The 24,614-nt window shown below is 34.7% G+C and overlaps 1 protein-coding gene across 3 annotated transcripts in view; it reads right to left on the reverse strand.

Moving 5' to 3' along the window:
* Positions 1-4,647: 4,647 nt before the first annotated feature.
* Positions 4,648-24,614, reverse strand: part of LOC129889460 (uncharacterized) — a 33,561-nt gene continuing 13,594 nt past the window's right edge. For 2 of the 3 annotated variants that reach the window (XM_055964755.1, XM_055964756.1), the window contains exons 9-14: positions 20,437-20,636; positions 20,147-20,308; positions 17,482-17,631; positions 6,946-7,206; positions 6,183-6,446; positions 4,649-5,659 (exon numbers count right to left, since the gene is read on the reverse strand). In XM_055964755.1, the coding sequence (XP_055820730.1) occupies positions 5,411-5,659; positions 6,183-6,446; positions 6,946-7,206; positions 17,482-17,631; positions 20,147-20,308; positions 20,437-20,636 (1,286 nt within the window). In that variant the 3' untranslated portion in view covers positions 4,649-5,410. Of the gene's footprint in view, positions 5,660-6,182; positions 6,447-6,945; positions 7,207-17,481; positions 17,632-20,146; positions 20,309-20,436; positions 20,637-24,614 lie in introns of all 3 variants that reach the window. The other variant, XR_008766917.1, reaches the window with a different exon arrangement.

The following is a 24,614-nucleotide window of genomic DNA, read 5'->3' on the forward strand; positions in this document are numbered from 1 at the left end:
AAATAAAACTTAAATAGTAAACTAACTGGACTATAAATTTCTTATATAAAATGAACAAGTAAAATTAAAGTAAAAGGAATAATTTTCTTAAATGATGTATCACGCTCAAAATTCATTTATTTTATATTACAGAAAGTAAAAGAAAAGAAGAAGTAATTGATGACACCAATTGTACGTGGCACTAGAATATTTATTTATATTAAACTAAGTTAGTTAGTTTTAGCTTCAAAATCTAATAATGCCACTGGCTCATCTCCTAAATATTGATGCAACATCTCACTTGAGTATTCTACATAGCTTAATTTTAAAGTAAGATCTATCATACCATCAATTTGAAAAAGAAAAACTTAAAATAGATATGCTATATTAAAAAATATATTTATTATTTATATATTTTTTATTGAATATTTATAATATAGTTTTAGTACATATTATAGAGAACAATTTATAAAAAACATATAAGATAAGTTTTATTCATGAATAATATATTTATCATTCATTTTAATACACTTATAATATATTACATTAATTTTTTATCAAACAAACATAATATATTTTAAAACACTTAGAAGATATTTAATATATTTTTATGGCATGTATAATTTATTTTTTAATACATATCAAATTTATCATATTACTTATAACACATTTTTACCAAATAATTTTTCCTTCAAAAATTAGGTGAAATTGAAAAAATATTAACCTTTTTTTTCTTTATTTTTTCCATCGAGAGTAGGGATGCGGATCGGTCGGTTTGGCTCGATTTTAAGTATTATCGGTTTGGTAATACGCTAAATCGATAACCAAACCAATAAGATATTTGTTATCGGTTTTTAGTTTATCGGTTTTTGGTCTTTAACGGTTCGGTTTTTGATTTAACCAATAAGAAAATGTTTTCAAAATAAATATACGATTTCTCTGACAATTTTCAAAAATCTTGAACATTGCTGAAAAAGTAAAAAGAGTTTTAAAAGGAAAATATTTAAATGTTCATCAAATTTAACCCTAATTAGAATGAAATAATCTCTTAATGGTTTACCAACGAAGTCGAATTTATCAGCGAAATCGAATTTTTTAGAAAGTGGGCATGAAGAAGAGGAGAAATCAGAAAAGGGAGAAGAAGAGAAGTAAAAAAAAGAGAGAAATCAAATTCAAAATTCACAACTTTAACCGTTGCCTAATCCGTGCCTCTTCGTTGCAACTTGCAAATCGTATCCGCTACTATTCTTAGTTTTTTAGGTTTTGAGTTTTGATGTTGTGAACCTAAAGCGACAAAGCCTAAAGGTAAATACAGTGTGAACTGTAAAGTAATGTGAATTGTGAATTGTGTAGGATACTAATAGTTTGTTATAGTAATAAATATATTTATATTAATATTTTTTGTTTGATATTTGTGTATGAGTAAATATTAAAATAGTAAATTATTATAATCTTAATGATTTATCAGTTTACCCAATAATCCAATGTTAAAAAATCAATACCGAATTAATAGTTCAATAATTTTTTAAATAAAATTACTAAATAATCATTAACTCAACAATCCAATTACAATAAATCACTAATACTTTTTCCGATTTAATTTTTTTTCACACTACGAATCGAAAGACCACCATCGCAGTGAGGCCCCAGCATTTTTTTTCCCATTCCAGTCACCATCACGTAAGATCCTAGATGTTTTTTCTGAATAAATTTAGTTATTTTCAATAATATAGAAGTTCACGTCAAATTTCTATTATTGACATTAAGCTGTTATCTAACTAAAAAATTAAGAATAATTAAATACAAAATAGCCTCAGATCAACACGAAAAGAGTCACTACAGATTTTGTCACAAATTTGTCTTTTGACGTTAACATTTCGGGCTTTCAAATACTCCCTCCATCTTATATAATTATATTAATTGTTCATATTATAAAAATAAATTATTTATTTATAAATTCAAGATAAAATTACTTATTTTTTCTTTATAATTATTTTTTTAAAAGTGAAACAAATTTGTAAAGTCTTTTTTAAAAATAAATTAATAAAATTATTATTTTTATTTATAATTTCTCAACTAATGTTTAAAAATAATAAAAAAAAATAGACAACTAGAAATAGAAACTAGTTAGGATAAAGTTGTAATTTGATGGAACAATAGGGCGGAGAAAGAAGTGGTTGACGGAAAGTAAAGGGAATCCTTGGTGACACGTGGCTAATGGACAGCGACTCCTCGTAAGGTATCAAAACAAACCAGTTAGGGTAAACTGGGCAGTAGGGATAACAATGGAGCAGATGCGGAATATATTATAAGTGTGATCGATTCTAATTTAATTTGTAAAATTTTAATCTATTTCTGTTCTGCACCGCATCATATAAATATTTTCACCTACATTCACTTATACCACATTAAATCCGTATTCATTCGCCCTGCCTCGCCTCGCTCCATTAACCCCAACCCACCATCACCTACCTCTAGTCTATCTCTCACTCTTCCCCCTCACCTAACTCCATTTTTAAGAGTTAGTGACTTTATCACGTTATATTTTTTTAAATATTTTCTACTTGCTTACTATATACGAAAACATGTAGAAAAAAAAAGTTTTTTTCCCCTAGAAAATATATTCAATCATTTATACTAAACGTAACCCTCAACTCTTATTTTTCTATGAAACATTTTCAATCCTTTATATTAAACATACTCTTCACGCACATACACATCTTCTAATATTTAAGAGTAATTGAGTCTAGAAAATCTTCAACTATTTCCCCTCAAAACAAATACTCCTAATTTTATGGCGATAGAACTAAAGCTTTAGGCACAAATGGTCTTGAATGAAGTATAATGGAATATCAACTCTTCAGTGAAGTCAATGTATTCGATATAAAACAACTTTACTTTCCATTTTGAAAGTCTCACTAGTGATTTTGTCTTTAGTCAAATGACTCAAATTTGCCATTATGTTTAACTAATAAAAATTAGTATATTTATTTTTTAAAACAAAAAAAAAATACTCCAAATTAATAATGCCGTATACATTAGGGATATATTATGATAAACTTTATGCATATTTTATTTTATATATCTTAATGTAAGGGTAGGTTAGCTTGACATTCGATTTTTTTTTAAAAAGGATAGGTTAACTTACGCTTTGTATACAAATAAATATACATCTTATTGATACTAGCGCATTGGTCTCTCCTTTAGGTATTTTGTACAAGAGAATACAACTTCTTCTTTCTCAAAAATGGGGGTAAAAGAAAAGAAAATACGAGAGAGGAGAGAGAATTACAACGAGGAGCACTGAATTTTTACCAATAAATTAAAGTAAAAATTCAAATAGCCAACTACTAAATTATTATTATTATTTTTTAATTAGAATATAACTTAGACTCAATATGGAAAGAATATTTTAAATTGCTTGTGTACCATCCAGTTAGTTTATTGTGAAACTTAACAAAGTGGAACGAGTTTTTTTTTTCCTTATGAAAATTGTGCACGTTTGTCTTAAACAAGTAAATTGCCTGTGACCACTTCATAACTTTGTTATCATTATGTTCTCTTTAAACTAGCCTTTTCCTTTTTTGGATCTTACTTTTTGTGTGTGTGGGGCATCTGTTGTACAATTGATTCTCCCTGATTAATAGCTACTAATTTGGTCTCTTAAATTCTTATATTTTATTTAATTAATTTTTAGAAAAATCATATATTTATGTAATTTTTTTCATACATGATATATATTAAATATTAAAGATTTAGACTTAAGATTTAGGCACAAGAAATAAATACTTCTCTTAATTATTTGTTTTCCCGCAAAATAACATAAAAAATCTATAAGAATCTATTATTGGCTCGTTGTATCCTAGAGAAGATTATCAATATTTTTTCCAAACCCATATTCAAACAATATCGGAAAATCGTTCTTAAGCCTCAAGCCTTCTTTGTTTTCGTTTCCACATTATTAATTTTTCGAGCTGTGTCATCATTGTAATTGTCAATCACAAGTGTCCGACTCCCCCCTAAACGTCTTCACTCGATCATTTCACATCATCTTTTTCCTAAATCGAACTTATACATAGTGTGCCTGTATAAAATTCTTTTATATTATCAATGCATTTTGATACATGTGCAACTAATAGTTAGATGAAGCTTTTGAGCAGTCACAAATTTTACTGAAGTCCGTCTTCAGTGACTCTGCATGCACTGGCTCAAAAGTAGATGGTGCCAAAGTTCAGTTCACGGGTTCCCCTTTTTCTTTCTTTGGAAGTATAACTCTGTTGGTTGAGAACAAGTTATTCTGACATAAATTATTTCATCATGTATATGAAATAACTTATTCCATCACTATAGTATAAATGTTGAAATGAATAATTCAATAACTACTTAATATCTCAACCCAAACGCAGGATAAAATAATCCTACATTTTATTCCAAAATTATTCATAATGAAATTTTAGTGCACAAATCAAGTAATCTTTTAGTAACTTTCTGCGTGTAAATCCAGATATATTTTTATAGATAGAACACAATGGCTGAACGTCCCAATGTGTTAATTGAGTTTCTTATTGGAATAGTTAGTAGATTATAATGACATTTTCATACATTTAAAGGACTCAGAAAGGGGAACAATCACTCACGTCCTTTATACTCAACCGGACAAGAGCATATGTACACATATAAGTGGGTGAATAGAAGCTTGTCAAACCGCCATTCCTTATATCGAGGGTCAATCAATTGGTAGTCCTGCAATTTCTTTTCAAATGTTTATAAGAAATAGCTTAGACAGTGTTGCGCGTGGTGCGAAAAATAGAAAGGTACCGGCAAGAAATAGGATGTTATGGAAAGAGTATAATGCTCCAAATACTTCATGCTACTACTGTACGTCAGCAAAAACTTAATACAGACGACGGACAAAAATGAGTGTCTTATCACTAAGCTAGTAAGCTTATCATTAAGCTATACACTATAACCAACTTCAAAGTGTGGAAACACTCTGGAATTAGCGGCATTTCACAGAAACCTTAGCGGAACTCTGCTATGTTGAATAGTCTTTGATACTATTAAGTGTTAGTAAACGAAGCGACCTTTGTAGAATGTCAATTAGCTCATTTGAAGACTCTTCTCACTCTGGAGCGTATGCTATATTTTCCCCTCTTGATCCTGTTAGTGTCTGTAAAACAAATTGACGTTTGTATAACGGGATGCTCAGCTCTGTCCCTCCATCCAAAAACGAAAGCAGTCAACTCTATGAGATCCAAAAACATACCTTCAAGCAGAGTGCTTGAACCCACTTCTGACGGCATAATATATGCAAATTTCTCTATGATCTTGAAATTAGTGATCATTCCCTAATCAAACACAAACTCGTTCCATGCATTTCTAACAAGGCCGTAACCATAGATACATAAACGAGAGCACCAACCTTGCTACATCACAATACTTCACCTTCGTCTTTATCAACCATTCTATGCAGTAGCCGAGAAATACCCATCCAAAAGCTGACTGGAAGGTGATACTTGAAGTGACTGATCAATGCTGAACTTACGTCACAAGCAAATTTCTGGAACTCTGGCTTCACCACCATGCGAATCAGCATTGCTGACCACAAATCCGGAGCCAACTTCACTGCACGTCCTAGGGAACGAAACCCACTCACCACCCTAACTAGAATACCCTGTTCCTGAAAAAGAGAAGGAATAATGATTCTCATCAACTTTGCTATGCGTGAAATCAAAAAAGGCCACTAGGAAACTAAAGTACCAAACCAAGAACTTAAGATGCAGACTACGAAGTGGTCACCAAATTAAACAAGAAAACCACAAACCGTCTGCTGACCAAGCAAGAAACTGAATTTCGAGAGATATAGCAAAAGTGACAATGGCATCACATGCAACAATTTACAATGAGTAAATTACACACAACAGAATCACCAAATCAGTGATGACAAAAGAAAATAAGATAGTAATTTTTCTAGTAGGGTGATATATCTGCTTATAATTTCGTATCTCCTGTAATTTGTTTTATATTAGACTGAATATTTGGACTTCAGTGATGAAGATTGGTTAAATTGCTTTGTCCAGCTAATAGTATCACGTTTCATCTGAGATCAGAGCACAATGTTAACAGTAGTAAAATGCACTTTTCTTGTTTTGATAATAAGCAGTGTCGCTCAAGACTTGCATAAATAACAAGATGAAATATACCTCATATCCAAATAAACGTCTCGCTCGAAGCTTCTCATCAAGAAGATTATTTAGAAATTCATCTTGATAGAAAACATCAGCTGCTTTAACTATGTCCCTGACAAGGAATATACGGACTCTTGAACCCTTGTCTGACAAAATAAATTGGAAAAGGTCTTCTGTTGCAGAGACTACGGCCCGTATATCAAATGATCCCAATGGATCCGAATAACTCTCCTGAGTTTCTCCTTCTGTTTCAGAAGCCTGCTGAGATATTGCTGCAATCTGCAGGAAGATACATTTTTAACAATTCGCATAGAAGAGTGTTCTAATGAACAGGAGTCTCCTAAACAACCCATCAGCTCCTTTATCAGTCTCTGTCTTAACAGATGTTGAAGTATTAGAAAAGATGTCAAGCTTCAGAGGGTTGTTTTCTAATAGCAAAATGCATCGTAGCCCAATGAGATTTCTATTTGGACACATTTGAGGGAAGTGTTTTTTTACTGTTTATCTTATCAAACCAAAAAAAAATCCAGAAAAACTGACAACTTCCACTGAGTACTCATCACATCATACTAGTAAATGAGATAATATTAAAAGGAAGACCTAGAAAATTCACATAAAGTTTTCACATATAATAAGTTTTGAATCCAGCAAGAAAAGAACTAAGATAACTTTCTTTTCACGATTTAGACAATGGTTCCTGTGCAGGAAAGAAATAACCTCACTTGTGCTACCTGCAAGAAACAAGTATAACAACACAGAGAAAGAATAAATGACCCACCAGTCTCTCTAGCCGATTCCACCTTATAGAACCATCATTGCGGATGAGAAGCTCCCTCAATATTCTCCTCATATCAGGAGTTGGATCTACCAAGAGTCTTCCAATAACAAAAGGATATGCACTTTCAACAACTTTGAAATCCGGATCCAATGCTTTTGCTGTTCCTTCAAGGGATCCAAGCGCTCGCATCACCAAAGCATAGTCCGGAGGAAGAGAAAAGTTGAACTCATACATCACATCATACAATTGATTCATTATGCCCTGAAATCATTTGAAGTGCTACTAAGTACTTTCAAGGTCATGATCAAGCTAGCACTCGTGTCTCATTGAAGAAGATATCCATGGTATAAATTATAATTGCAATTGGTCAACCAAATTTTGAAGGAAAAATCATCCTTTAGTACAATGACGGGAGGTTCATCCCTGGCATATTCCTTAGACACAGACTAGCTTTGAGAAGTTTATCACATAACTCAGGAAATCAAATCAAGCAGATATAACCAATCCACCTGAGATTGTTAGACTGGTAGAGACATACGAGTATAAAGTTATCATGATCCGCATAGAAAAATGTAACATTTGGTTTCTATCTCGTCAGTTAATATGTGTCTTGATGCATTTTACCTATCTCTCACATGGTATTAGAGCCTCTAAGATTTTTACTAAATACAAAGGCGTTTACACCTAGCGTCAATGCTGTCAACGACAAGCATCGATTCCAACCTAGTTGGAGTTTAACTACATAAATCTTCAATATTCATTCCCCTCCATTGGACTCATTTTAACAAGACTAGACCCTCTTCGCATCCTTCATTGAATTTATCTTGTGTGCGCCACTTGCTTTTTTTTTTTACTTAGATTTTTTTTAATTATATATATATTTGGAAGTATCATAATACAATCATACGGATGGGATGGGTTCCTAGCCCCACCTTCCACCTACCAGCTAATACTTTTTTTTTTGTTGACATATACTATAATAGATTCCTTAAGGCCCCATCCTTAGGAAAAAGGAGAAAACAGAAACCAAGATGACCACTAGCTTTTATGCTTTAGCTCCCCATTCCCCATTGTCTCCTTAAAGGTGATACTCTTATGTATGCGCTGTTTAATTTATCATTGTTTATGATCTTTCTCCCTTTTGTTTCCATGCCGTTGAACTCTGTAAAAATGCAGTTGCCTTAATCTAGTGCATAGTTTGCTATAATCTGCAAGTCGGTTGCCTTCCCTCATTATATGTTGTATTCTGTGTTGCTTTCCTGTAGACATTCCATGATTTCCTCTACCACCTCCTTTATTATCCAAGGGACCTTCCAAATCCCCCCTAACACCTTACAAAGTAGCATAGAATCTGTTTGGATAATTAGTTGTAGATACTGCTTCTGCTTGCAATGTTTAGTAGCTGCTAGAATAGCTTTTGCTTTTGCAAATGTGTTGGTAGTGCTCTCAATATTAGCTCCTTCTGCATATAAAATGTCCCCCTTATAGTCCCTTACACAGAAAGCATAGGAACTAGCTCCTGGATTACCTCTAGATGCTCCATCTGTATTATACTTTACCCATCCTTCAGAAGGCACTTCCCATTTAACTCTTGTCACGTTCATCTGAGCATTTCCTTTCTCCAATTCTGCTAGGATATCTTGCCACACTCTAGGGACCTTCATGTTTGGCCTTCTGACTTTTATAAGCATATAAATGCTCCTGGTGATATTATGAATGACCCTTGGTAGGGAAGTATTTTTTCCTTCGTGCTTCCTCCTATTTCTTCTCCTCCATAATTCCCATATTATAAAGCTTGGAATAGCTATGAAATATGGTTTTATGGTAGAATTGTTGTTTGTTCCCCACCATAACATTACAACTTCTCTGAGTGGTAACCCATCTATGTTTAAAGCTGCAAAAGAACAAAAGTAGGATCAAGTCCTGTTAGCAAAATCTGACTTTAGGAACACATGAGTCATTGTCTCCTGGGCAGGTTGATCACAACACCAACATCTGGAAGGACCTTCATATCCCCACCTTCTTAACACATCATCAACTGGAATCGTGAACTTCCATAATCTCCAGCATATGAAAGTCATTTTAAATGGTACCCCTTTAGTCCATATCCATTTGTAAACTCTGTTAGGATCTTCCTTATGTCTGATATAGTTCCATGCTGATTTGACAGTGAACTTCCCTCTTGATTCCAACATCCATAAAGGCTTGTCCTTCTCTATCCTCCCTCTGGGTGGTTTGATATGAGTGAGAATATGTTCTACTATTTCTGTTGGGAAGATACCTTGCATAACTTCAATATCCCATTCCCCTTGATTAGTACTATCCTCAATCTTTTTATACCTTTCATCCCACTCCCAATTATCTCCTCTAATTGTATAGATATCTCCTAGCCCTGTCCAGTTGTCATGCCAAACTGAAGCTGTTCCTCTTCTTGTCTGCCATAGAATCTGATGTTCTATTAAGTCTCTGGCTTGAAGCATTTTCTTCCACACTTCATCTATTCTTGGGCTAGAGCGTTAATATAGCTTTTCTCTTTTATATGAGAACCTCCTCCTCCTGGTCTCCACATTACAATGTTGGGATTAACCCTTTTGCAATATTTATTTGTCATATAATCACTCCATAGGGACTGCTTTGTTCTAAAATTCCACCACAATTTACAAAAGAAAGCCATAGCTACATCCTGCATAAGTCTGAAACCTAGCCCTCCCTCTTTTTTTGGTAGAAACAAGTTGCTCCATTTACTCCAATGTCTTCCTCTTCCTCCCATGCAACTGCTCCAGAAGAATTGTGCCATCAGTTTTTGTACTTGATTAAGTACATTGTTAGGAGGATTCATCACTGACAGACAGTGAATAGGAGTACTCTGCAAAACATGCTTTATCAATACTACTCTCCCTCCATATGAGGGTAGTTTGCCTTTCCATCCTTGCATCTTTGCCCCTATTCTTTGAATCATTTGCTGGTAGTATGCCTTTTGCTTTCTCATGTAGAAAATAGGGCAACCTAGATAAGTAAAGGGAAAATCCTTTCTCAGGATTCCTGTAGCTAATTGTGCAGTTACTGATTCCCCTCTCTGAACACTGTGGTGCAAATATATAACACTTTTTTCCTTATTCACCTTCTGCCGAGAAATCTTCTCATACCTCCTCAAAGTGTCTGTAATCATCTGCATTGTATTTACCTCTGCCTTGCATAAAATGATCATATCATCTGCAAATGCCAAGTGGTTTAACTTCAAGTTCCCCCTTGGCATGCCAAAACTTTTAAAAGCTTTATTTCTCATAAGAGCATTGAAAGATCTGGATAACACTTCAACAACAATTATAAAAAGAGTGGGAGATAAAGGATCTCCCTGTTTCAACCCTCTAGTTGATTAAAAAAGCCTTTAGGTTGTCCATTCAGAAGAATTGAATACTAGTTATAGCTGATCACTCTATAGATCATATCTATTATACTTTCTCCAAATCCCAATCTTCTTAGCACCTTGGCTAAGAATAGCCATTCTACTCTATCATATGCTTTCATCATATCTAGCTTAATGACTAGATTAGAGGGCCTTCCTCTTTTCCTTATTTCTGATATTATCTCCTGCACCAGTAAAATATTCTCTGATATACTTCTCCCTTGCACAAAACCAGCCTGCTCCTTAGAAATGATATGAGGTAATACTTTCTTGATTCTCTCATGAATAATTCTTGAGAAGATCTTATTCACAAAATTACTCAGTGAAATAGGCCTTAGATCTGAGAAAGTGTTCACCTCCATCGTCTTTGGAATAAGGATAGCTTGGTATGAGTAATATATCTTGGTAGTTCAGCACCTCCAATAAATGCCCTGACCATTCTGTGAATATCCTCCCCTATTATGTCCCATGTACTGTGAAAAAAAGCTCATGTCATTCCATCCGGACCTCCTGCACCATCTTTGTTTAATCCCATAACTGCATTTTTCACTTCCTTCATCTCTGGCATTGCCTGCAGTTCTTCATTCATATCTCCATTAATCACCACTGGTAATTCATTAATCATCTCAGCCTCAACTCTGATATTTTGCATTGTGAATTGCTTCTCATAAAATTCCACAGCAGCACTTGCAATGTCCTCTTGGTGTTCCCACCATTCACCTTCTTCATTTTGAATTCTATTCACTCTTAATCTGCTCCTTCTTCCCTTCACTATTGTGTGGAAAAATTTTGTGTTTCTTTCTCCTTCCTTAAACCATTCCATTCCCGCCTTTTGTCTTCAAATTCTTCTTCCCTTTGAAGTTGTCTTTTTAATTTTGCTTGGGTTTTATGAAGTACTTCTCTGTTGCTGCCTGTTGGGTTAGTTTCAAACTGTGTCTCCTGCACTCTTATTACTTCTTCAAGTGTAGCTATTTCCTGAAAAATGTTTCCACAAGTAACCTTGCTCCATTGAGTTAGAGCTTTCTTGACCTTCTTTAGCTTGCAATGGAACATGCTAAAAGGATCCCCCTCAAAATCTGCCATCCAGTGTTGTTTGACCACCTCCATAAATGAGTCCTCCTTTAACCAGAAATTCAGGAATCTGAAAGGCTTGACCACCTCCCTAGAACTAGCTTTGAACTTGACCTCTATAGGAGTATGATCTGGTCCACTTCTAACCAAATGCTCTCCTTCAATTGATGGAAACACATCTTGCATTTTCTCATTACTCAATATTCTATCAAGCCTTTTAAAGATACACTCCTCTATCCTCCCATTCCACCCTGTGAATTTACTTCTCTTGAATCCCATATCTTCCAAATTACACACATTAATAAAATGATTGAAATCTCTTATTTCTGCCCCTGTAACTGCTGCTCTGCCCCCCAGTTTCTCCTCCTCATTGCAAATCACATTAAAGTCATTCCCTACCATCCATGGGAGATTAATTGTATTAGCAATATCTTCCATAGATTCCCAAAGTTGTAGTCTTTCTCCTTGAGTGCATTTTGCATATACTAACGAAATATAACTTCAATGCCTGTATTCTGATTCTTCAAATTGAGAGTTAACATCTGATCTTCATCCCTTACTGCATCATACTCTAAATCCTCATCTATGAAAGCCCATATCTTCCCATTGGAATTAGTTACAGCATGTTTCATCCCTAGTTTTCTTCTATTCTCTTCTACTCCTTGTTTCTCTTCAAAAGGTTCCATTAGACCCACCAAATAGTATTGATTTCTTTTATGAAGATTAATCTGCCTAGTAAATGCTTTTTGAGTGTTCACTGACCGAATATTCCATAATAGCACCTTCATTGATACCTGAGATTCTTGACAATCGTTCTCTTTGATTGTCTAGATAATGCTTGAGCTTCTTTATTTTCTGCCTCACTTTGTTTCTTTTGTTTAGTGTACATCTCCTTTAGTTTTCCATTGTGCTTGGGAGATAGATCTCCTTCAATGGCAGCCTTTTTAATGTTTATGCTCATATCAATTTTATCACTGTTAACCTTCTTCTGTGCATCCCCTTCCCCTTCATTCTCGTTTTGTATAGCTAGTGGATTTAAATCATCCAGATTCGTTCCATATACCACCATAGTCCCCTCACTCCCTTTGTTTTCCAGTTCTCTTTCATTTGTTTCATTAGTACCATTATTTGGTTCCTCTTGTATATACTGCCCATCTTTCTCATTGCTATCCTTCCCTTTTTGTTTGTCTTCAGCCATAGGTTCTATAGTACAAACCCCTTGTTCCTACTTTTCTGATTCTTCCTCCTCCACTTTTTTGCCAAAATTCTTGTTGATCCATTCTTTGGTGCTTTCTTTATTACCCTCATCTATTTTGTCTTTCTTATCACCTTGCTCTTCTTTTTCCTCCTCCTCCCTAAGTGCCTCGAAAGAATTTTCATCTTGGTAGTCAATTACCCCTTCAATATGCCCATACTTGTCTTTCTTGTATTTATTCCTCCTCCTCACCATCCATTCTTGTTTTATACTTGTTTCCCACTACTTTACCACTTGTCAATGTCTTTCTTCCATTCGCTGCTGTGCCCATTATTTCTTTTGTCTCCCCCTTTTCTTCTACTATTCCTCCCCCCTCTTTACTTGCATCATATAGTTCCGGATGAAGATTCCAACAGTCGTGTTCATCATGACCTTGCAAGCAACATTCTTTACAATACTTTGGCATGTAATCATACTGCACCTTTATCCATTTGTACTTAATTCCCCCGTAGTATCATCTTCTTCATTAATTCCCACCCTTTGTGGCAATTTCGCTGTCAGATCCACCTCAATTTTTACTTTAGCACAACTTGGTCTTGTATGATTTTTTGTTGCCATATCCACCGTTAGTGGTTTTCCAACTGCCCTAGCTATAGAAAATATTGCCTCCCTCGCAAAGAAGTTTGGAGGTAGATCACGAAAGGATATCCACGCCACTCCAATTGTAGTTTCTACATCTGGTTCAAGCCATGGATCCCACTTTAGGGTCCTCATCTGCCAAAAATTCTCTTTTGCCTTTACATAGAATGTTGCAGTTGATAATAGGTGCACAGTCTTCCATTGTCGTCAATCTGATGAGAATATGCCTAGTATCCAAAACACCAATTCTGCAAGATGCTATCATTTCTAATTTTGCATAAGCGGACATCCATCTTAAAGCAATAATTCTACAAAGTAAATTAATATTATTGCTAATCTTGCAACAATACTATAGAACCGGGCTTTCACTTTGATAAGGATCCTTCAATCACATCACACTTCCGCCTACTTGCACCTTCTGCAAGATGCTATCATTTATGATTTTGCATAAGCGGACATCGATTTTAAAGCAACAATTCTACAAAGTTAATTTTGTGGATATATAATATTGCTAGTCTTGCAAAACACTATAGAACCGGGCTTTCACTTTGATAAGGATCCTTCAATCACATCACACTTCCGCTAACTCCTCGATTTTCAACCATCGAATGTTAATCACATGCATTATATATCATCTTATTTTCCCATAATGTTAAATCTAGATATCTCAATTGTTGTATTTAAGCACTGCAACTTACCATCAATGAAACTCTAATCATCTATGATAATCCTTCCAAACAAGCGCAAAATTCTTTGATGAACAAGTATAAATTATAAGTCATTGGCAATGCGATCTTTCTTTGTGCTTTCACAAAGGAAGGATTTCATCTAATCTCAACAAAACTTTATTCGAGTTTTATGTATTTTGTCCTACCTCTACTAATCCTAAAGTCCAAACTTCAGGTTGCATCTCCACCTTAATCTCTAGAATGCATCTCCAAAGTCCAAACTTCACATCGATTCCCCGCTAGTCTCATCAATAAACACATTACTTTCTACAAAGCGCATATATCATGACCAAGGTAAGCAAGTACCGGCTCATTGTAGATCCTTGATATAAACCCACAATAACGGAAAATCCCTCTATATCTCCACATTGTTCTCACACTTGTCATAGAGATTGTCACCATCATGGCTCGACAAATGATTGCGAGTGTGACTGCTCAATGGCAAATACTGGTGCTTGCTTTAATGGTGTTGAAGAAATATGAAACCAAATGTGATAAAAACAAAGAAGAGATGGCGGAAATTGGCCAGACGGAAGGGACAATAATTGTCTCTTGGAGGCAGAGTCACACTAATCAACTCTGTTCTAGATGCCATTCCAACTTACATGATGTAACTATTTCCTACCCCAGCAGGGATTATCAACAGATTAGACACAGTCAGAAGGACGTTCCTATGGCAGGGGAGTAAAGGAAGGGTATAACCTAGTTAAATGGAAGGAGGTGACAATGGAAAAGAGATGTGGGGGACTGGGAATAAAGAACTTGAAAAACTACAAGGCCCACAGAATAAAATGGCTCTGGAAGTATGTAAAAAAACAAACAGCTTTCGTGGGCGGAAGTCAATGATGCAAGATATGAGGATAGGTGGATGACAAAAGAAGTTACTGCACCATACGGAGTTAATTTATGGAGGTCTATCAGAACTCCATGAATGAACTCGAGCGAACTCAAGCAACACCAAGATCAAAGTGAAGAATTGGAAAAGACAATTTTTGGAAAGATGAATGGCATGAGGCAAACATCGTGGAAAGTCTATTCTCATACATACCAACATAGTACTACAACAACACAGAACCATAGCAGAGATGTGGACACGCGAAGGGTGGGACGTCACCCACAGGAGACAGATTAATGATTGGGAAATACCAAGAGTGGCAGAATTTTTCAACATTATTGGTCAGTTCAGTGGTACACAAGCGAGGGAAGATGAGCTATGGTGGCAGGGCAGTGAGAAATGCACATTCGAGGTCAGCAAAGCATACAAGAGACTGAAACTTCCCAACCAACAACTTATCAACTGGCCTTGGAAGAACATCTGGAAGGTCAAAATTCCATATAAGGTAGCCTGTTTTGTCTGACTCATATCCAAAGAGGCAGTGCTTACACAAGATAACTTGATGAAGAGGGGGATAGCCTTATGCCCTAGATGTTTACTTTATGGGGAGAAGGCAGGAACTGTAAACCACCTCTTTTTGCATTGTAAGTTAATAGGACAATTATGGAAGTTGTTTCTAAATTTGAGAGGTATATCTTGGTCTATGCCAAGGAAGGTCACACAAACACTCCAAAGCTGAAAAGAGGTAGGGACTGTGATTTGGACGGCGAAAGGCGACAAAGGTCTGCCTCGTCACAAGGAGAGGCGCTCGCCTTTTTGAAGTGTGGCGCCAATTAATACCAAAAAATTAAAATATTTAATTGCATATATAAATAATCAAAATCTCAATAGCAATAACATATTATTGCATATTTCAATTCAAAAACCGAAAATAGATACTCCCTCCATCCCTTTTTAGTTGTGATGATAAAGTTTTCCCCAACCCTTAGAAAAAATTAATTAGAAGCGTGATTAATGTATCCCTTATTAATTATTTAATTTTTTTTCTATATATGTGTCTCTTAATTCTAGAATAATTAATGCTAAGAGCAAAGTTGGTAAAAGATAATTAATTCTCTCTTGATTGTTTAAATTGACAACTGTTTTGGAACAAGTGTTTTTAGTAATGACAACTAAAAAGGGATGGAGGGAGTAGTAGCTACTAAAACTGTAGAGCTTGAATGAGAAAAAAAAAACAGAAGTCAAAACAGTGAGGGAAAAAACAGTAACTCTGAAGTCTGAAGAGGAAGAAGGAAAAAGGAATACAGGAAGAAGAAATATGAAGAAGAAAAGAAGGAATACGTATTGGTTGGAATTTGGATTTGCCGGAGAAGTCTAGTCGAGTCGACTGGTTGGAGTGACAGTAGTAGTCTAAGAGTGCAATTGTGCAAATTTGGAAAGAAAACCCTAAAATTGCCTTTTAACTTTTAAAACCCTAAATTGGTCGCCTTTTTTAAAGAAAATACAAAAGGCGACGCCTTTCTCGCCTCTTGCCATTGTCGCCATGTCGTCGCCTTTTTGAAGATTAGCTTGCCACAAAGCTAATAGGCGATGAAGGGTCGCCTCACCTCGCCTCTCGCCATTGGCGACAAGGCGATCGCCTTTCACAACACTAGGTAGGGATATGGCCAAAAGCAGAAGTAGATGGAGAATCATACCAGCCAACATATGGTGGACTATTTGGAGGGAAAGAAATGTTAGGTGTTTTGAGAACATAGAGAATAGTATGCAGCAGATCAAGTTGAACTGCATATTGATATGTGTTTTTGGTGTAACAGGATTTGATCTAATGATCCTATGTCTATTATTGATGTTCTAGATTCATTATAGACATAGGATTCTGTAAATATGGTTATTGTACAACCCATGTACTACTCTTCACTTATATATAAAATACAAAGTTACCAGTTTAAAAAAAGAACTTAGAATTTTTGGCAAACAAGGCCATGATCCTAACTAATTTCCGATAGAATAAATGTATATCCACGTTGTCTTATACTACTATTTTCCTTACTTAAAATTTAAATATTTAAAAAGTGACAATACTTTAAGAACTTATTATAGGAAGTAACCTTATTGAGTAAAAGACCATTACACCGCCAGTGGGTATTATTTGAACTCCATAAGTAATACTTATGCAGGAATCTATGTGTTATTTCTTGGGGATAGAATGTGGAATAAATATGTAGGTATTAGTAATAAATAGTTTAAAATAGCTAAAATGACAAAACCAACCCAAACAAACTCCCATTTTGTTTAAGTAGTAAGCATATTAATGCATCATATGCTATTTCTAAATACGTCAACGCAAACATCCATCAAGGAATAACCCATATATCACAACTCCTAGATTACTAATTCCTGGATAACTTGTCTTTAAACCAAACAACTCCATAGTGCCTAAAGAACTCTCTTTGTGGCTTTTTTTTCTTTTGGATGGGGTCTCTAGTTTAAACTCAGATCGAATAAAACATTTCCCTACATAAACTAGCACTGTTAGGTCCTTCTCTAGAGCTCTACTGTACTACCTATATGTATACATCGGAGAATGAGCTTTAGTCTGAAGCATTCTCAAACTAGGGGAAAAAAAGAAAAAGGAACAGAGAGGGAGCAGGTTAAGAACCTGGAAATCTTGGGATTGTCTGGTTCCATCACCAAAGGACGCTCGCAAAGCTTCTGAAACAGATTGAATGTCTACTCCATCAGGTAGAAATCCCAGCGAGAGAAAGTCATTTGCTAAACCCAGAGAGTCTCGATTAACGAAGTGAACAAGCTGCAGTGCACGATACATATCAACTACCAAAAAAGAATTTTCTTACAGAACCAATTATGTTAGCAATAGTATAGTTACTGAGAAACCTTCTGATTCAGAACAAAGCACAGGTGAAAAATAAATAAGCAAATAAATAATAATTGCAAAGCTCTTGAAGTGCAGTCATCTATAGAAACACTGGACGTGTAATAGATCAATGAATACTTAGACAATCCATGCAGACATCAAAATATGCAATGCCTCATAGAACCAAAGTTTCAAATTTTAGAAATTGTTTAAAACGCATGCCAACGCTTTGCTGCTTTTGTAATGCGATCATCTATATAACACTGGGACATGCAACAGGTCAATGAATACTAAAGACCCCATCCATGTGGACATCAAATTATGCAATGCCTTAAAGAACCAAAGCTTCAAATTTAAGGAACTGTCCATAAGCGCATGCCAATACTGGAATTGAAGATGTGACCTCTTCCTATAGAAGTATTTCAGAAACTCAACAATGAAGTTCAAGGAGATAACAGAAACAGAACAGATGAGGATACGCAGAGAAGTTTTTGATTTAGGAATGCAATGCAACTGCTCTTGGTAACAAACCTCATATCTCTGCAAAGATACAGTAGGAACAAATAGTTGATAGACATTTTGTGTTAAATTTTGTAGTTCAATGAAGTTCTCACATCATGAATGATTAAGTGAAGGGTGACGTTAGTCATTCGAGACAGTAGGAACAAATAGTTGATAGACATTTTGAGTTAAATTTTGTAGTTCAATGAAGTTCTCACACCATGAATAATTAAGTGAAGGGTGACTTTAGTCATTCGAGACTCTTTTGTACTCAATACATGCCAAACTTTCATCATCCTAACTCAATTTATTTACTTTTAATTGAATCATAATAAGAAATTGGTGTTCTCGCTCCTTCCCAAATTATACCCAAAATCTGATGCTGCCTACATCATCTGACAAAAGAATTTGGACTTCGAAGAGTTGTTTCATCTCATTTAGCTCATTCTAAGAGATTAATATGTGTTTTCCCTTTTTGTGCTTTTTTCTGGAATCAAGAAATCATAGTTTCACACAGCTTATGCTTTAATTACAAGGTCTCTAGCTCATAACACATTAGCTCAGCACTTAGCATGTACTATAGATTCAGATGCCAAATATCACACATTCATACCTCATCATCCTTCTGCTAAAAGATCGTGGTGGAGCTCAGTTGTGATTGTATGGAGAGCCCTGTGTTTTTACCAAGAGGTCGGTTGATTTTCTGTCATTTTTTGGGGGCTTAAAGTAGGATTTAAGGCACACAATGGGCAGCGCTTACTTCTTGTCTGGGAATGGACAAGTATCCTCGTGGCGGAGGCAAATGAGGCTTTAGAGGGCATCGCTACTGGCAAGAGGACAAAGTTAAGTTGGGCAAGAAAATGATGAAAAAGAACATCACACCAAAGAAGAGAGAAAATATAATAAAAAGAGTAAAGGTGCAATGGGACCCCAATGGATCAGAAAATAACTGTGACAAAACAGGTGAGTCGGCTGGAAAGAGCGATAAAAGGGGAGGTTTGGTTGCACAGTCAAATGTTGAGAGGATAAAGATAATTAAAATGCTGTAACGCCTTTAGACCTGTGATTTATATTTAGAGTCCCAAAGCATTTTTTATCACAGTATTCTAGTATAGAAGCTATACGAGCATATGGGAATGAGATTGATTCACTATTATACATTGTCCCTTAGCCTTATGCGTCTAAATATCTTTTGTGTGATCCCACCAGTTTCAGCGTACCAAGGACAACAGCTTTAATTACCTCCTTCCCTCCCTTCCTTCTCAGAAAGAAAATCTCAATCAAAGAGGGATGCTCAAACAGAATTAGAATGGAAACAAGTTAGAAGAAATATCCAAAGAGTACATGCTCAGCCAGCTCCAAAAAAAAAAGGAGAAAACAAAAAGAAGTCCTACAATCCCTGGTGCCTCAAAGAAAACCCCAAGAGATGATTTCATGAGGACTTAATTGTCTTTAATATATTGCAAGAAACTGCTTTTTGAAAAAAGATATAGTAGAAGAAAGAAAACTGAAATACGTAAATAGAACTATTCATTTTCTAACAGCTCAAGCTTTCAAACACTGGTAAAAAAAAAACTACACGAGCAACTATAGGTCTTGCAGCCCCACCTTAAACAAAGTAAATCATTCACTCTCAAACAATTTTAAACTTAGATGAAATGGTCGCACAACTATATGAAAACATTCTACAGGAATTGATGGACCACAGTACATGGTGATATACAACAAAACAGGATCCCAAAGACATTCAGAAAAACTAAAGAGCGATGCCTGTCAGTAACTACAAACAATTGATGAAGCTAGCCAATACAACTTGAGCTAAAGGTGATGACATAAACCCAAACAGATAATAAAATTTGACACATGAAATGCATCCAAACTATATCCCAATACTCCTATTAACACACCAGTCAACCATGAACAATGAGAATTTATCACTAGAGCTAACCATTTTAATAAGTCCAACACGATAGTGACGTGGAATGTCTCCCATCATGCCAAAGTCAAAATAGGCAAGAGATCCGTCCTCAGTAGCAACTAGGTTCCCAGGATGAGGATCAGCATGGAAAAACCCCACCTCAAGCAACTGCATCAATGAGCAGTATAACCCCTGATAAAACAAAAGTCATTTCACAGCTCAAGAATAGCACAGAGAGGAGAAGATAAACTCGACTAAGAAAGACAACTTCCATCTTATTTTTTATTTTTATTTTTTGTTAAAGAAAGACAGCTACTTACCTGGTCAATAAGTCTCCTCCTATTTAGGTTTGCCTTCCTCAAACGACTTTCATCTGTCAACTTAATCCCATCTATCCACTCCATCGTAAGCACCTCCTTACGGGTAAAGTTCCAGTATATTTTAGGGACCTTGATACCAACAGTTTTCTGACACCCGACATTATCATTTACTGCACTCCCTGGGACAGTTTTCTCTTTATCTATAAGTAAAGGCTAAGTTAGAATAAATTGAAATGATAAGGTTAAGGAAATATTTACTGAGCACTCAAAAGAAGTTCACACGCATTAAGTTCACCTACTTCAAGGTTGCCAAAATATTGATTTTAGTTCACTGTGCTCTACAACTAAGTGACACATTGTCAGAAGGGAGAAGGGAGACGAGAGATGAAAGAGAATGGAAAAGAACAGAAGAAAATGGGAGACATGAGAGAGAGTACAAGAGGATATAGAGAGGCTGTTCACGGAGTCTACATCAAGTAGAGTATGTTCGAATGAAGTGCAAAAGAACCCCCAAATATAGTGAGGGAACCAAGACCAAGCTAGATTCTTAAACTATTGAAACTGAAGTGACAAAGATAAAGATAAAAGCATATAACAAAATAGAATCTAATCTAAATAATGATATAAGGATACAGGTTAATCTCAAAAGGCTCAGGCTAGTCTAAATATATAATAAACAATATAAAAAGCAAGAACAAAAATTCCACAATAGTTAATCTTCCTCTACAATGAGATTTCCCAAATGCTTTAGAAGTTGCATCATTCCTTAGGATCAAAGGGAACTTGACACCGACGAGAGAGACTGCTGGCACTACTCCAAAAGAATAGGATCAAGCCATCAAAACTCATCCTCACCAATCCATGACACATAATGTGATGATTGATCTTTCCAATGGACAAGATACCACACATTTCTACCTGAATCATCTCATCACTCCACACATACTAATATTTAATGTAGAGCCTTGACAGGTGGAGGGGTTTGGGATCTAAAATACCCACAGAGGTACCAATAAATAATGTACCTCTAAAATAGGAGTCAAGTCTTATCTATATTATTATAGAAGCATGAATGTAAATGTTGGTTGACAAAATTATCCTTTAAATATTGAATGAATTTACACTCTTAATGAGCTCCAATCCTATTTCTTAACATAGTTTTTAAACCTATGAGGTAGGAATATAATAAACTGAAATAATTTACTTTCAAAGAACATCATCTAACCCTTATCTTTTAGTTTTCCAGTGCAATAAGATCAATTCTTTCATACAAGAATGTCAATTTCAAATTCCAATATATGTAGCTCATATTATAATATAATATTATCTCATTATTACAATTATCTATCTAACTATCTATCTATATTATTTCTTTGAGAACGATTTTTTTTTAAGAAAGTCTATCCATATCATTATAAAAGTATGAATATAAATGTTGATGGATCGAGCTATTCTTTCTATTGGAAGACTCTTAAGTTAAAATTTTCTCTAAAACATAATTTCATATTGAATAAACTTTAATATTATTTCCCCCTAATATCTAGGATTTCAAATTCAACTGAAAACATAAATTCTCAAACCAACGTAATCCCTAGCTACCTTTCTTTTTTATAAAAAGAATGAGTTACAAGAGGAGAACAACACCTATTTACTCACCGATTTTAACCAAAAAATATATATATTTCTGTGAAATTTAAGAAATTAGCTATATGTAATACTATAATTTTTTTTGCTTCCTTTAAATATGTAGCATGACATGTTTTGTTTCAATACCCAAAAAAATGAAATCTTAAAAGGATCAAACATTCAAAGATTTAATACATAGCAGATAGTTCTAATCCAAAACTCTAATGTGAAAAAAAATTGTACAAATAAAATAAATTATTGTGCAGCTTCAAGACGTCATTTAAAACTTGTGGACTATTTTAAACAAAAAAAATATTAGCTGCTGGTTGTAGCTAAATGTACTTACTTTTATTTTCAGAATGCTTTAATGATACTTTTATTTTAGTGTTTTGCATTTCTTACTGATAACAATAAAGAAAGTGATCTTTTTTTCAACTGTATGTAGGGATATTAATTTCCAGGCTATGATAAATAAATTGTATTTACTTGAGTGTTTATCACCATATTTGTAACCTTTTATTCTAATAGTTCTATTTCATATCGGAGAACTTCATAAAGTTTTTAACTCATTATAACTATCTTATACTATTATTCTATTAAGAAGAAGTTATAAAGTTCTAGAGTAATATATGATATCATATTTACACGCAAGACACTCAAATTGTCAAATCGATAATTTTTTCAAGATCATATGCATAATCTTCATTTCGAATTATGCGAATGGAATCTATAATCATAAGAATATTTTTTTATGTTGATAGGATATGAAAGGCCTATGATCTACCAGAAAATGTCTCATAAAAATAACTCGTCGTTATAATCACAATGCTCAAAAATTGTTCATAATTATTCACGTGATAACTTTTTTTGGGTTCTTATGTTAAAGCTTTGTAGTATGTTTCTAGAAAACTAAGTTCGCAAGGATTTTGACGACCCAAGCTTCTTATAATTAAAAAATGTTTGTTAATATGTATATTTCCTTTAGGTTACAACCTAACTATCCTTTCTAATGCTTTAAAAATGTATGTTGACTCAATATTTGTCTTTCATTAATGTTATTACATCAATTGCATTTACACAAATTCTTTCTTTTGTGTGGTTGTTTATTATAATTGACATGGTATTATCGTGCAACGCATGTTCATAGAAACTAGTACACTTAAAAAGTATACTAATGGCTGTATAATTAGAAACAAACTAACATATTAGATTCCGATTTCTTTGGAATATGATACAAGCATGCTTTCTATCCATTCCTCACCCATGATAAGATAGATGCCCTTGTTAGACCATTGGGGGCCAACCATCAGCAACACATACAAATATTTCATGTAGAGCCTTGACAGGTGGAGGGGTTTGGGCTCTAAAATACCCACAGAGAAACCAGTAAATAATGTACCTCTAAAATAGGACTTGGGAGTCGAGCCTTATACGCTTAAAAAGTATACTAATGGCTGTATAATTAGGAAAATTCACCAAATAACATATCAGATCTCAATTTCTTTGAAATATGATACATCCTCGCCCATGATAAGATAGATCCCCTGTTTAGACCATTGGGGGAAAACCATCAGCAATACAAGTATGTTTCCTTGATGTGTCTGATTCTCACATCAATGAGCTAAGGTATTTGTTCGCTGCGAAGGTTTTCCAACTGTAGCATATAATAAGGTTTTGGTTTATGAATAAAATAAAAGCTAATGCCTCCTAAGGATAACCTTAAAGTTCATTTTAGCAGAGGTGCTGATTAAAATCTCTTTGCATGTGCTAATTGGTAACACTCAATCCTACACCTAGAAATAAAGTGTAGCACGGTCGTAGAAATAATGAACCCAACAAGGTTAGGGTTGATCCCGTGAGGAGTGCGTTTTGTGTTAAAAGTAAGTGTCTAAGAGTATGTAAATCCGGGGATTCCTAAAATAATCCCCAGATAAACAAGTGATTGAGCAGTTACTAAATACAATTACAACTAAAACTTGACTATTACTAGGCTAGGACTTTTAACGAACACTTAGAACGAAAGAAAACTAGAGGTGGTTTCTATAATGAGAAGGACCGAGGCTGTAATCACAATATGGCATAACTAGTTCAGAGTATACTTAGCTTGCTTGAATACTTTGGATTAGTGATTATGATCCAATTGTTTATTGCCCGCTAGAATATTCTAATTCTAACAACCTTATCCTAAGTGTCTTTCTAAACCCAAATAAATGCATTAAAATCCAATTGATAATGACCCAAGTAGAAATCTCCCTATTCCTAGTTTGATTTCATTAATCCAGCATCATTAATTTCTTAATAAGCTCAATTCCTTGCCACTTGTTAAACACCCCGTCCAATTTTCACATTTCCAAGCAAGAAATATATATTCTAGGGCTTAATCTAGTTTTGCAACCACCAAAGTGATCGGAAGTAATGTCCTATTTGACTTTTTACAACTTAGAATAATTTGTGGGGGGTGCTATCTGGCCACACAATTTTTATGACTAGTCAGCACAAATGTAGAGTGATTGATTAGCTATCTGTCTCTTTAGATATTAGGAACAGTAGAA

This window comes from Solanum dulcamara, chromosome 5 (assembly GCF_947179165.1).
Source record: "Solanum dulcamara chromosome 5, daSolDulc1.2, whole genome shotgun sequence".
NCBI classification, from domain to species: domain Eukaryota; kingdom Viridiplantae; phylum Streptophyta; class Magnoliopsida; order Solanales; family Solanaceae; genus Solanum; species Solanum dulcamara.